At 43.5% G+C, this 12482-nt stretch overlaps 1 protein-coding gene across 1 annotated transcript in view; it reads right to left on the bottom strand.

Annotated features, from left to right (window-relative positions):
* Positions 1 to 12482, bottom strand: part of LOC132581016 (E3 ubiquitin-protein ligase RNF213-like) — a 199079-nt gene that overhangs the window by 137106 nt on the left and 49491 nt on the right. Inside the window, exons 16-18 of the mRNA XM_060252036.1 lie at positions 12283 to 12456; positions 5720 to 5878; positions 4596 to 5197 (exon numbers count right to left, since the gene is read on the bottom strand). Of these exons, the coding sequence (XP_060108019.1) occupies positions 4596 to 5197; positions 5720 to 5878; positions 12283 to 12456 (935 nt within the window). The remainder of the gene's footprint in view (positions 1 to 4595; positions 5198 to 5719; positions 5879 to 12282; positions 12457 to 12482) is intronic.

Here is a 12482-nt window from a genome sequence, read left to right as displayed (position 1 = left end):
AATACATTGATCCTTCCATAAGCTGCGGTCACCCAAGGAAAGTAAGTGGAGCAGAAAGTGAGGGAAAGAGGGTGGAGTTAGAGTGAAATAAGAACTTGAGAGGGATTTGAAAGAAATTTTTGTTGTTGTTGTTTTAGAAACTAGAAAGCAAAGGAATTTGGGGCAGGGATTTTCTCCAGGGATATCCCCTTTCACTTGTCTTGTTGGGAAGGTTACTGCAAGACATGGCCAATCCCAGCTGTGTGGTCTAAGAAGGCTGGTTTGAGCCACCTCACAATGTCATTCCTTTTGCCACCTGGTCATTAATTCCAGAACATTCTCATTTGTACCTGTTCCACTAGGAAAGTAGATGACTGGAGGCATCCAGTCCCATATCCAGGGTATTTGGGTGTGAAGTTGATAAGTGCTTAATTGGAGCCTTCACTCTGACAAGGTGGCAATGTGGGCCAGGCTTCCTTCCAAGATGTAGTGGGGTGTGTGTCAGATGTTGAATGACCACCAGCAGCAGTAACCCAGGCAGGTCAGCTGTATTACACTTCTACCCAGTAATTCTTCTCTCCTCCATGCTTGCATGTTTTTCTCCCCAACACCTGCTCTGCCGGCAGGGTAACTAAAGGCTGCTGGTGCAGGGCCATTCCTTCTGGAGGCATTGGTTTCACTCTGGCCATTGATGACTGCATCCATCCCTCTTACACCAGCTGTAAGCTGGAGTCCGGGTGGGGGACAAGACACAGCACATAAGGGACTCTGAAGGGGTTTTCCTTAATGTTCTTGATCCATGTGAGGAGCCATATTTCAGACACTGGCAAAGTGACTGCTAGTGATGGATCATGTGGGTCCTTCCCTGGGGTGTTTGCTGTTGCTCGACAGGAGGAATATGTCCTTTTATACTGGTTGTGGGTTCCATTCCAGAGTCAAGCTGATTGGCAGCAGGTTTGAGCCAGAGCCACCCCCTCCATTTTCATGATCTGTTCTCTTACTGGTGGCTGTGGTCTGGTGGCAGTTGGATTTGGGTGTTTGTTGCACTGAGCTTCGAGCTGTCCTATAACTTGACCCGCTGGGTGAAAACGGTGCAAGGCTGCCCATATTTGCTCTTATCAGTACCTGCCTTGAGGCATCAGTCACTGAGGAATGGCGTGGATTGGTTGTCCGTGATGGACTCAGTTTAGACCTAATATGTGGAGAGCCATTGCTGGATTCTGCCTTGGATGGCTTCTTTGAATGGAGTCCAATAGGGCCTCCCCATGTTTCATGGCTCCATCTCCAAACTGGCAAGGAGATTAACCATAGGGCATCGACAATCCACTCAGGACATGTGGATGTTGCATCATGATGCGAGGGCTTTTAGTCACCCCCTTCTCACTCATCCCATAGGCTAGGTGACCGTGGGGACCAAAATCTGACTTCCAGTTGGAAGTGTCTTTCTTCTCATGGAGCCATTTTCCACCCAGGCTACATTGTCCACAAATCCATCCCCTTTTAACTCATACCACTGGAAAGGTGACTGTGGAGCTTGATGACACCAATCCCACAAGTTGTGGGCATGTGAGGGTTTCTGATTTCAGTCAACCTCAAATTTCATCAAGAGGTGGGGTTGTGACCAGAGAAAACTTGTGGGAGTGGGACTGTTCCTCCACCAGCAATTACCCACCAGTCATCCCCTTTCACTTGCACCGAACAGCTGAGTCCAGTGCGAGGCCAAGGCAGGTTAACCAAAGCCTAGTTCCCCGAGCAACCTATCTTCCTTCCCATGACTGCCTTCCCCATCCAGGCCACACAGTCTTCTCACATCCATCCCCTTTTGCCCACACTGTCTGCAGGGTGACCAGTTGCAACTTCTGCCATCCTTCCCTCTCTTTCTCCTTCTATGTGAAGGTGATTGCCATCCCCACCAGTAAGACTTATTGCCCACCTGCTTCCAGCGGAGGAGGGGGGTGTCCATCCCAGGGAGTCCGCTGCAAGTTTGATTCCACCTCTTTACTAGGTTGCACAGGGTCCATCCTGTCCATTCTATGGTCCACAACCCATACTTGACAACAAGTGCTTTCTGGGGGTGGCTTCTTTGAGGGGGGGCATAACTCGGACCCCCAAGTCAGGGCACATAAGGGGGCATCTTGGGGAGGTCCACTATCAGTTTGACGCCTCTAGTTCACACAGGGCCCATTCTATATACACTCCTGAACCAGTGTCTGTTATTTCCTCAGAAAGCAATTTCCTGGCAGCAGCTTGTTTGAGGGGCCATGACTCAGAGACCCCAAGTCCAATGCACACATAACTAGGAAGTCCATTACATGTTTGATGCCTCTAGCTTGCACAGGGGCCATTCTATACATTCCAGAACCCATGCCTGAAGTTTCCCCCAAAAGCACTTTCCTGGGGGCACCTTATTAGGGAAGCCATAACTCAGACCCAAGTCCAATCAGCACATAACTTGGAGGACATGTAGGGGGGCATCTAGCTCACACAGAGTCTGTTCTATACACTACCGAATCCACACCAGACATCCTCCCCAAAAGCACTTTCATGGGGGCACCTCCTCTGGGGGGCCGTAACTAGGATCTGCTAAGTCCAGTCTTCACAAATCTTTGTAGGTAGGTAGAGGAGAGTCAGCTAGAGAGCCCCATGATTTTGAAATCTCTAGGGGGCCATCCCGCAGCATCCCAAACCGGTTCAGTATAGTGATTTCATTTTGGTGTGGGTTCAGGATGAGCTCCCAACTCAAACTAAGTTTTTCCAGTTCATGCCCATCTCTATACAGGAACATAAACATATGATAGTAAAAAACAGGTGATCCGAGGAATGGGAGAAAAATGAATTTAACAACTTAAAAACAGGTCATCTGAGAAAGGGGAGAAAAAATGAGTTTAACAACTTTTAATAACTAGAGTTAAAATGCTTTTATGGGAAAAGTCTATTTAAAGGTAGTTTTAATTAAGATACAGGTCCTCAGTTTGCAACCAAGGCTGTTAAAAAGCAGAAACTGTTTGTAAGAAGATCTCGCTTGCTGCAGAAAAGCGACGCACCAACTTGTAGCTTTGGGGCAGCTTGTGCAAAAACCGAGAGAAGCACTAAGAGCAAAAGGGCTCTCCATCGGGAACAAGCCTAGTGCAAAATCGGTCTAAGACATTTTTGGAGGTCACTAATTCATAGAAGACCCATAAATAAGAAGCAACAATGGCACATCACATATTCACACACATGGACTGCTCAAGCATACCTCATCATAGAATAGGGATTATTAATGCATAATTTGACAGAACAAGACAATATGTTTATGGAATGTTTATAAATAGCTTTGTAAATGAGTTCCAGTAATTTACGGATTAGAGGCCCAATTTCATTCTGTTCCAGGAGCTCCCATAAAGATTATTTAGGTTAATTTTTTCTATCTGCCTAACAGGATTTAGTGCTCAGTCTAGAACAGGGGTGTCAAACATGCAGTTCGGGGGCCGAATCAGGCCCCCAAGCAACTGGCTGTCATCTGCTTTCTTCTCCATATCTCTTGCTTCCTTTTGCATAACAGCTTGCTTTGCCAGGCTTGCTCAATTGCACAGGAGTTATAGAGCAAAACCTCTATTTTCTCCATTGGCTGAGGCTCCTCTCTTGGGGAGGAAGGGGGGAAGGAATAGTTTCCTTTGCCAGGCTCTCACAATTGCACAGCAGAACTACTGAGACAAACCTCTCTTCCTTCTGTTGACTGAGGCTTCCCCCCCCCCACCCAGTCCCTGGGGAAGGAAGGAAAGAGCCAGAGCTTCCTTTGCCCAGTTCCCTGGATCCCATGGAAGAAATACAAAGAAAGCACCTTTAAGACCAATGAGTGCTAATGTTTTAAGCATGTTTTAAGTTTTAAAATATATATATTTGTGTTTGTCTGTGTTCTTTATAAAATTTATATCTCTGCTACCTAATCTTAAATAAGTACACACATGGCCCAGCCCAACAAGGTCTCATTTATGTCAGATCCAGCCCTCATAACAAATGCGTTTGACACCCCTGGTCTAGAAGATACCATCACAGATTGTGAATTTTTTATTTCCAAAGTATATAACTTCTAAAAATAAAACCTGCATCATTGTGTGTTGTGCACAAATATTATAATTTATAACAACCAACAGGAATGGACTTTTATACAGAAAGTCAGTCTTCCTGATTAATGTTTTAAATCTATTTGATTAAATAAAACAGACTTGATATTTTTGTCCTTATACTGCAACCAGAACTGCCATATCTAGAGGTAAGGTTTTTAAAAGGCATGCTTCTGTTTTATGGATAACTTTTATGCTGCTTATGCTTTAATATCATTAAGGCTGTTTTATCTGTAAGCCACATCGGGCAGGACTCTAAAGAGGCAGCATAAAAAATATCCCATTGAATAACTGGATAAAGATACAGGTTGCATAGAAAAGGACTAAATACAAATTCCTCTTTGGATGACTTACTGAAGATGTAATTGACTGGTACATTTGAAGTCAGTTAGCTGTTTTGTAAAATAATGTCTATCCTGCCTTTCTCCAAACAGAAGCAAAATAACTTTACGAAGCACAGGTACTTATTTGCCTGTCTGATAGGCTGCTATTTTGAAGAACTATACTTACGAAGTTTAGCAAAAGTTGCAAGACTGTGAAGTCTCCAGATAGACTTAAACCTTCCTTGACCTTGTTAATAACTTTAGCTGAGTCCATAGCTAAATGCAATTCGTGATACTGCTGGATCTGCTGAACCCGGTTGTCTATCCATTCACCACCATCTTGACCATATTGATTGCACATAACCTTCAAATCCCTTTTTAGTTCTTCGTAATTGTCAGTAAAATCTCTAAAGAGACTGTCCACTTCAGCAAACATGAGCTCTCCAGATTTCAGTCTACTATAGAGTCGGCAGAATTCACTGTAGCAGGGCTCATATACATATTCAAGTACACCATCAAGGCCCAAAGTGGCAAAATCCTCTTCCTCAATTAAATCTTCATTGTCATCCAGCAGGTTTTTGGCTGCCCATTCCCAACAGTACCGGAAGAGATGGCTCTCTTTAAAATCATGCACAATGTTAGATGTCTTCTTTAGGGCCGGACTCAGGTTGTAAAAGGTCTCTATTTCACCATCACTGTAGTCACCTGGATGTCTCACAGTCACAATCTGATTCAATGCTTTAGAGCTCAGATTTTCACTGAGCTTCTGTTCAATTTCAGAAATGTCCACTGAAAAGTGAAAAGACAGCCATAATTTAGAACGCACACATTCTCAGTTTCTCTCCTGGTAAAACAAATCACATTTCCGCATCAAACACCAATCTCAATAATTTCCCTAAAAGACTTAACAAGACAGTTTATGTGTTCAGCTTTCCATATGTGACAGATTTTGCTACCTTTTCATGCAGCAAGTTTTTTAAATGAGTATTTGTGTATGTGTGTGTGTGAGTGCGCACATGTGCCTGGAGGTCATAGTTGACTTCTGGCGACCCTTACTGGGGCTTGGACATTCAGAGAGGTGGCTTGCTATTGCCTGCCTCTGTGTCCTGGTCCTGGTGATCCTTGGAAGTCTCCCATCCAAGTACTTGCCAGGATTGACCCTACTTAGCTTCCAAGTTCAGGTTTGCCTGCTCATGCAACAGTTTTGTTCCACTTCTAACATTAGAAGCACATTCACCATAGCAACATGGGCAGTTCGCAATAGAAAACACAGTACTTTTGTTTTCAACAGGTTCCTACATAAACCATTACCTTTTACAATATCTTGCACCTTCCTGCACATGTCCAAGAAGGATCCCAATATTTTTTGCTCTCTCTTGACCGATAAGACTTCTTGAAATCTCAACTCAAGCAATTTTTCTAGTGCCTGCCTTTGATCTGTCTTCTCCATGGGTGAAAGACACTTCTTTTCTGAAATGAAAACTTTAAATTACAAGACAGTACAAACTCTTCTCCATGTCTGCCACCTGCAGAAAACTGCCTCCAACCTGGCTTTACTAGTTTCCAAAGTAATAAGATTCTGAACTCTGATGCCCAGAAAAACCTGGGCTGCCCAGGCCAAGGTCTCAAGGAGGTTATCAGCATCTGCAGGTCCTTTCCCTCCTGTCTGTTCCAGTCAATTTCATTCCAGGGAAAAACAGGTTGCTAACCTGTAACTAATGATCAAGTTGTCATCTGTGCAGTCCCACAAATGAGTACTGCTCTGGTGCACAGGCCCAACCTCAGAGAGATTGACAATCTAGCCTCAGTCTTTGTGGCACACTTTCCTCCTTGCTCTGGGAAGCAGGCATTGACTGCACATGCCTGGAGCAAGGGGAAGGTGTGCCTCCCACTCAGTTTCTTTGCACCACCACTGTTAGGTCTAAAAATCAAGCAAAAGAGTGAAAAACAGTAGAAGGCCAGCAGTGGAGAAGGCTAGATGGGCAAGTGTGACTGCACAGATGACCACTCAAAGATCATCAATTACAAGAAAGCAACCTGTTAATCTTCTTCATGGTCTCTGTGCAGTCCCACACATGGGTGATTAGCAAGCGCCAAACAGAGGAAGGTGAGAGATGGCAAAGTGTTAAAGCATATAGACAACCCAAACCAGAGACATTTTGCAGGAGGTGCTTTGCACTTCCAGTACTCGGATTGGTGTGGTGAGTGCAGGTGTTTGTAGTAAGACTGTCTCCAAATTTTAGGCTTGAATGATCACTGGGTGGAAGGTTGGGTAACCCCTAGATTTTTGGCCCTTTTTCAGCCATCATCAACATTAGTCAAGATTTTATCCATGGTAGAATAATTCCAGACCATCAAAGGGGAGATCCTTCACTCTCTATTTAATGTCAGGCAGTGCTGTGGTTCTGAGCCAGGCATGATGGCAGAGAGCAACAGATGAGGTCAAAGCTCTAGAGGAAAAGGAAACAGCATGTCGTACAAAGTTAATCTGTTGTCTGGTGACCCTGGAGAGTTCTGCAATGAGATCAGGAGTTTTTCAAGAAGGCTCAGGAAACTCAGCGGGTAGGGGTGAAAACTGGTAAGATTGAATGGATAAACTGAAAAGTAGGCCAGATAATTACGGATCTTGACCATGGTAGCGGTCAGGATATACGTACATTTTCCATCCCACAGTCTCACGTTTTCTACCCTCCTTGTCCAGAGGGGCAGGGTGCTTGCCCTGTTTAGACTTAAACGCCGAATGGACAATCACTGAATTAGTTGTTGAGTGTGTAAAAAGGAATTTGGAATCTGATGCTTGAACCAGTACAGAGATTCAAAATGTTGGGAGGTAGGCAAGATGGAAGCAGGCTTGTTCCAAGCTTCATGAAGTTCTTCCAAATGAACAGACAACACTGGCAGGAGAGAGCCTGGGAGGGCAGCAGAATAAACAATATTGTGGGTATCAGAAACTGCAAGTGAGTTGGATCATAGCTAGATGTTAATAGTAGTCGCTAAGCACGTCAGAAGGTCTAAGTAGATGTCAGAGCACTCAGATGGAGAGAGAGCGCCTTGATGTCCGAATCAGGTGAGATAGGAGCATTATTGTCAGGTGAAGAGTCTTGTTTCTCAGAATCTGAAGAATCAGAGTAGGCATCAGATAGTCCCAAAATATGAATGAAAATTTTTCTATAATGTGCTTGGAGAATGGTGTGGCTGATCTAAAGTAACAGGTGTCAGGACTGGGGACGCAGGTACACTAAGAGGCAGAACCGAAACAGTAGCAGAGACAGTAGTCAAAAGACCAGGATGGTGCCAAACTATGTCATCTCTAGGCACCGAGGTCAGAATCAGAAATATATTTATTTATTTATTTTCTTTTATTTATATCTTGCCCTTCCCACCAAAGCAGGCTCAGGACGGGTTACAAGATTAAAACAATCAGAATGGTTAAAAATAAAACAGGATTGAATTGCAGTACAGTCAGCTAGAAGCCCATCTAAAAATTCTGCCTCAACAAATGTGGTGATGGTGTCAAGATGGGTCTCTATAAGGGTCATCAGGACTCATTTTGTAGCAGAAACTCCTTTGCATATTAGGCCACACACCCCTGATGTAGCCAATCCTCCAAGAGCTTACAGCGTTCTTATTACAGGGCCTACTGTAAGCTCTTGGGAGGATTGGCTACATCAGGGGGTGTAGCATAATATGCAAAGTCGCTCCTGATACAAAATGAGCCCTGGGGGTCATATGATGAAGACCAATGTGGGTGATAGTCCCATAGAGGAGAGCAGGAAAGAGAAATCATAATAGTAGCGAGGTCAGCAGAACAAATGAAACTGTCTATATTGGATTGGAGCCAACTGGTTGGCAATGTAACAGAGTTGTGTTTGATGATCGGAATCAGAGTACAAGTTGAAATCACCTAAGTCTTGTCAAGCTGCAGCATCATGGACCTGAGAAGAATATTTGGGCTCATAATGAAAGTCACGACAAGAACAGCTAGAGTCATGATGAAGTACGAGGAGCTTGGGCAGACGTGAGCTGGTGATCTGATTCAACGAAGTCTGAAGGTGATCAAGATAAAAGATTGACCACCTGAGCTTGAAGTTGGTCCAGCAGCACACTGGAAGATGGATCAGTGATCACATCAGTCGGAGTAGAGAGTTCAAGAGGAGTGGACAATACCATGGCAGATGGAACTGTGGTTACTGAGGGTCAAGACAATACAGTAGCAGATGGGACCGTGACCATCTGAACTTGCATTGAGGAAGTATCAGAGTGATGATGATGAGTCTTTTTCAGATTTGCAGAAAGACCTGAGTGTTCAGAGGACTTGTCAGGCTTAAGCTTTTTTACTGCTGAGGCAGATGAAGCTTCTGAGCCCACCAAACCCTTTTTCTGCTGGGGGAGGTGGAGACGGATGAGACCCTAAGGAGTGAGACATAGCCAGTTTGAGAGAGAGTTCAACAAGATGGCCTAAGTATCTTCGCCTGATTTTTTCGCACCTGTTTGGTAAAGGCAACGCAATGGACGCAGGAGTCAGTCTTATGGGATTCCCCCTAACTGTCCGTCCGATTAGGGGAGTTTACTCGCACATCTACAGCATTGTTTAAAAGTCTGAGTCCCTTCCTTACAGTCCAGGGGGAAGGGACTTGGAGGGGGGGATCTATTTTTTTCTTTTACAGATGAAGTAGAAGGGGGAAATGGAGAAAAACAATACCAGAAGGAAGACAAGGAGAAGACCAAGACAAGGCCACTGAAGAGAAGATACAAGGAACTCAACGAGGTAGGTTTTTCCACATTGGCAGTAAAGAAGAAACTGAGTGGAAAGAGCATCTCCCCCTTGCTCCAGGCATGCTTAGTCGAGCAAGAAGAGCAAGAAGAAAAGTGCACCAAAAAGATTGAGGCTAGCTCTTCAATCTCTCTTGAGGTTGAGTCCATGCACCAGAGTAGTACCCATATGTGGGACCGCAGAGACTACAAAGATCAAGAAAAAAACCCTTTTGGGTGAGCCATCACGGCTCTTTTAAATTCCCACTTTTTATGGGAGTTTGCTTCTACTGTCTTGCTAGTGAATTTTGCAAATTCAGCTAAGTAGTATTTGCTTTATGTTTGCTAATTACTGGGAATTTTAGAAGTTATTTAAATTAAAAAATTTAGCTTCTAAATTTACAAGTTCTAAGCAGATTGCTAAAATATATTAAAAGCCAGAGTCCTTTGAATGGCTGTGAAAATCTATCAACAATGAATAAAATGCTGCAGCTAAAAGAGTGATAGGTCTGCTATTATACAGTGATATAGAGGCTGATGAGTTTGCCCTAAAAATTGGGCTTATCATGAAGGTTTCTTCTCATCACTGGAAAGGAAAGAATCCAGAATTAGGTAACCTCCCACCTTGCCAGCTTGGTGTAGTGGCTAAGAGCAGCGGACTCTAATCTGGAGAACTGGAATTTATTCCCCGTTCTTCCATATGAAGCCAGCTGGGTGACCTTGGGTCAGTCACAGTTCTCTCAGAACTCTCTCAGCCCCACTCACCTCACAGGAGAGGAAGGGAAAGGCAATGGCAAGCCACTCTGAGACTCCTTCAGGTAGTGAACAGTGTGTGTGGGGGAAACAACTCCTTATTAGCTCTTCAGGCAGGGTTATGCACAGTATTTTTGCATTGCTTCCACATCCAGTTAGGGGGCAAGAACCATTGATGCTGGCCAAGGTTCAAGTCAAGAGGAATTCCTTAGTTTTTCTGCAGAGACATCATCCTTCAAACTATGTTTACTTTCCTCTCCCAAAATTTCTCTTGTCTTATGGGAGGAAAGAATACTTTGCATTCTACTGAGGAGAAAAAACTCTCATGGTAAGTCCAATATTTTGTTCTCCATCAGTGGTGGAAGGTATATAGAAGTGGGATATGGAACAGCTGAGTCATCCCAGGTGGGTAATTTGTTACCTTTCAGAAGAATTACTGGGGAACAGGGATGGATATGAACAACAAAAAAAGGAGGTTTGTGACTGGTTGGCTTGAGATGAATCTTTGCTTGTTCCAAGAAGTTTTAGAGTATATCAAGCCTCTGCAGTCCTATGTTCTGTAGGAGCTGCAAAAGGATCTCTGGGAAGGCCACCTCCAAAGAATTTCTGCTAAGAGCTCTAGATCTCCTCCTGGATCTTTTGGAACATTTAGGAGAGGAAGGGAGGGAGACTATGAGGGAGAGTGGCCCCTCAGTCAACACTTCAATTTTTCCCTTCTGCTCTTTAGAAGATCCACTCAAAGGCCTTTAATGACCTTGCTGATAATCCATTAGCAAATATCAGGTGTAGGGACTGGGATGTGCACCAAAAATCAGCTTTTTTCAGATTGGGGTCAGTTGCACATGAGAAATATCTGCATTTCATAAATCCCAATATCAGTAGGATATTAGGATTCTGGTAAATAATCGGGAAACCTGAATTTATTCAGCAGTGAAATTTTATTTATTTATTTTGTAGGCTTATTTCACCCTTTCCCATAACTGAGCTCAGGGTGGATCACAACAACATGCCTTTTATTTTACTTTTGGAGTTACATCCCCACGACAGCACACCTCCATGAGTGCAGGTAAATTAAATGCCACCCCCCTTCACTTGCAGAGGCATCCTGCAACTCCAGGAGTAAAGAGGGGTAATTTAAAATGGCTTCTCTTCACTTGAGGAGTTGCGCCACTGCAGTATGCCTCCAATAGTGAAGGGAAGTGGGTGAGCTTGCTGGGTACTCACAGTTCAAGGGAAGGTGGTGGGGCTTGCAAAAGTCATTTAAAGGGATGTTACAAAGCCATGCTGCTTGCTACTGAATGTCAAAGTGGCCAGCGAGTTCACCTGGAAGTGAGCCACTTCTGGGTAAGCTTGCCATTTCAACTTTAGATATAGCTTGCCACAGGTCTCACTTTGGGCAGGAGCTCACAGGAGCAGAGCTCAGGAACCTCTAATCTTTACTGTGCTCTTTCTTTTTTCTACCATCCTCCCAAATAATTGCTTCTGAGCTCAACTGGTCAAACCCACGTGAGAATTTTACTGAACTCTTCAGATTCGACAAACTTTCTAATATTTTCCCCCACAAAAAATTGGAAAATAATCAAAACATATAAAGCAGACAGACAGAAATCTTCCTCATGCCAATATGGCCACAGTAATTTTAAAAGTACGATGGAAGTAAAGTTTTATTATGCCGGTTATAATTCAAGAAGCATTTTAAGGCAGAACCAAAGACTCAACCAAAGAAGCTAATTTACCACAGAAATTAACGTAACCGATTTAGCAGGAGACTGACGCTCAATCCAGACCCTAATTCTGCAACACTGGATAACAAAGCTATTACTGTATTTTACAGTACATCTCTCTCAACTTTTTTCCGTATGAAACTTTTGTGATTGTTATTGGTATCATCTGGGAAACAGTGATCCACGAGTTCATCACAATCCACTATTTAAATTTTTATTTTCTTTTTTGGAAAATAACCAAAACACATAAAGTAACTTTCCATCTGGTGTACTGCACTGATCAGCTATTTTACAAATGACAGTAAATTTTATAAATAACAATAAATGACTGTCCTGGCTGCACCTTTTATTTCCTCTTCCTATGCAAACCGCTGTGAGAATCCCTCGCCATGTGCCTCAGCTGCTCTGACAATTGCATAGTTTCTGGTGACCACACACAAGCAAGTCTCAATTGCCACTGCAGCCTGATGCCTTATTCCAACACATATTTGCCTGGCGTTATTTAAGGGCTCCAGAATAGGTATCCTTCCCACATGTTTGTCTCAAACAAATAATAGTAATAATAGTTAAACCCAATATAAACCTGCTGTTTTAATTACATTTGCCTATCACACTTGCATATACAAGCAAAAAATGCATACTTACTTAGCTCCCAAATGGACAGAAACTGTTTCTTGTACTTAAAAATAAGCTCCAAAAGTTTAACTAGGATATGGCCTGAATCAAGATCATCAGAAACTTTTGAGTATATAGAGTCAGCAATGGCCATGCACTCCTTTGCTTCATCAGTAAGTTGATCCAGAAAGTCCCCACCGGTTCCTGTCAAATCAATAACGTATTTAAAC

This window comes from Heteronotia binoei, chromosome 13 (assembly GCF_032191835.1).
Source record: "Heteronotia binoei isolate CCM8104 ecotype False Entrance Well chromosome 13, APGP_CSIRO_Hbin_v1, whole genome shotgun sequence".
Lineage (NCBI taxonomy): Eukaryota > Metazoa > Chordata > Lepidosauria > Squamata > Gekkonidae > Heteronotia > Heteronotia binoei.
This window is presented reverse-complemented; position numbering and strand designations above follow the sequence as displayed.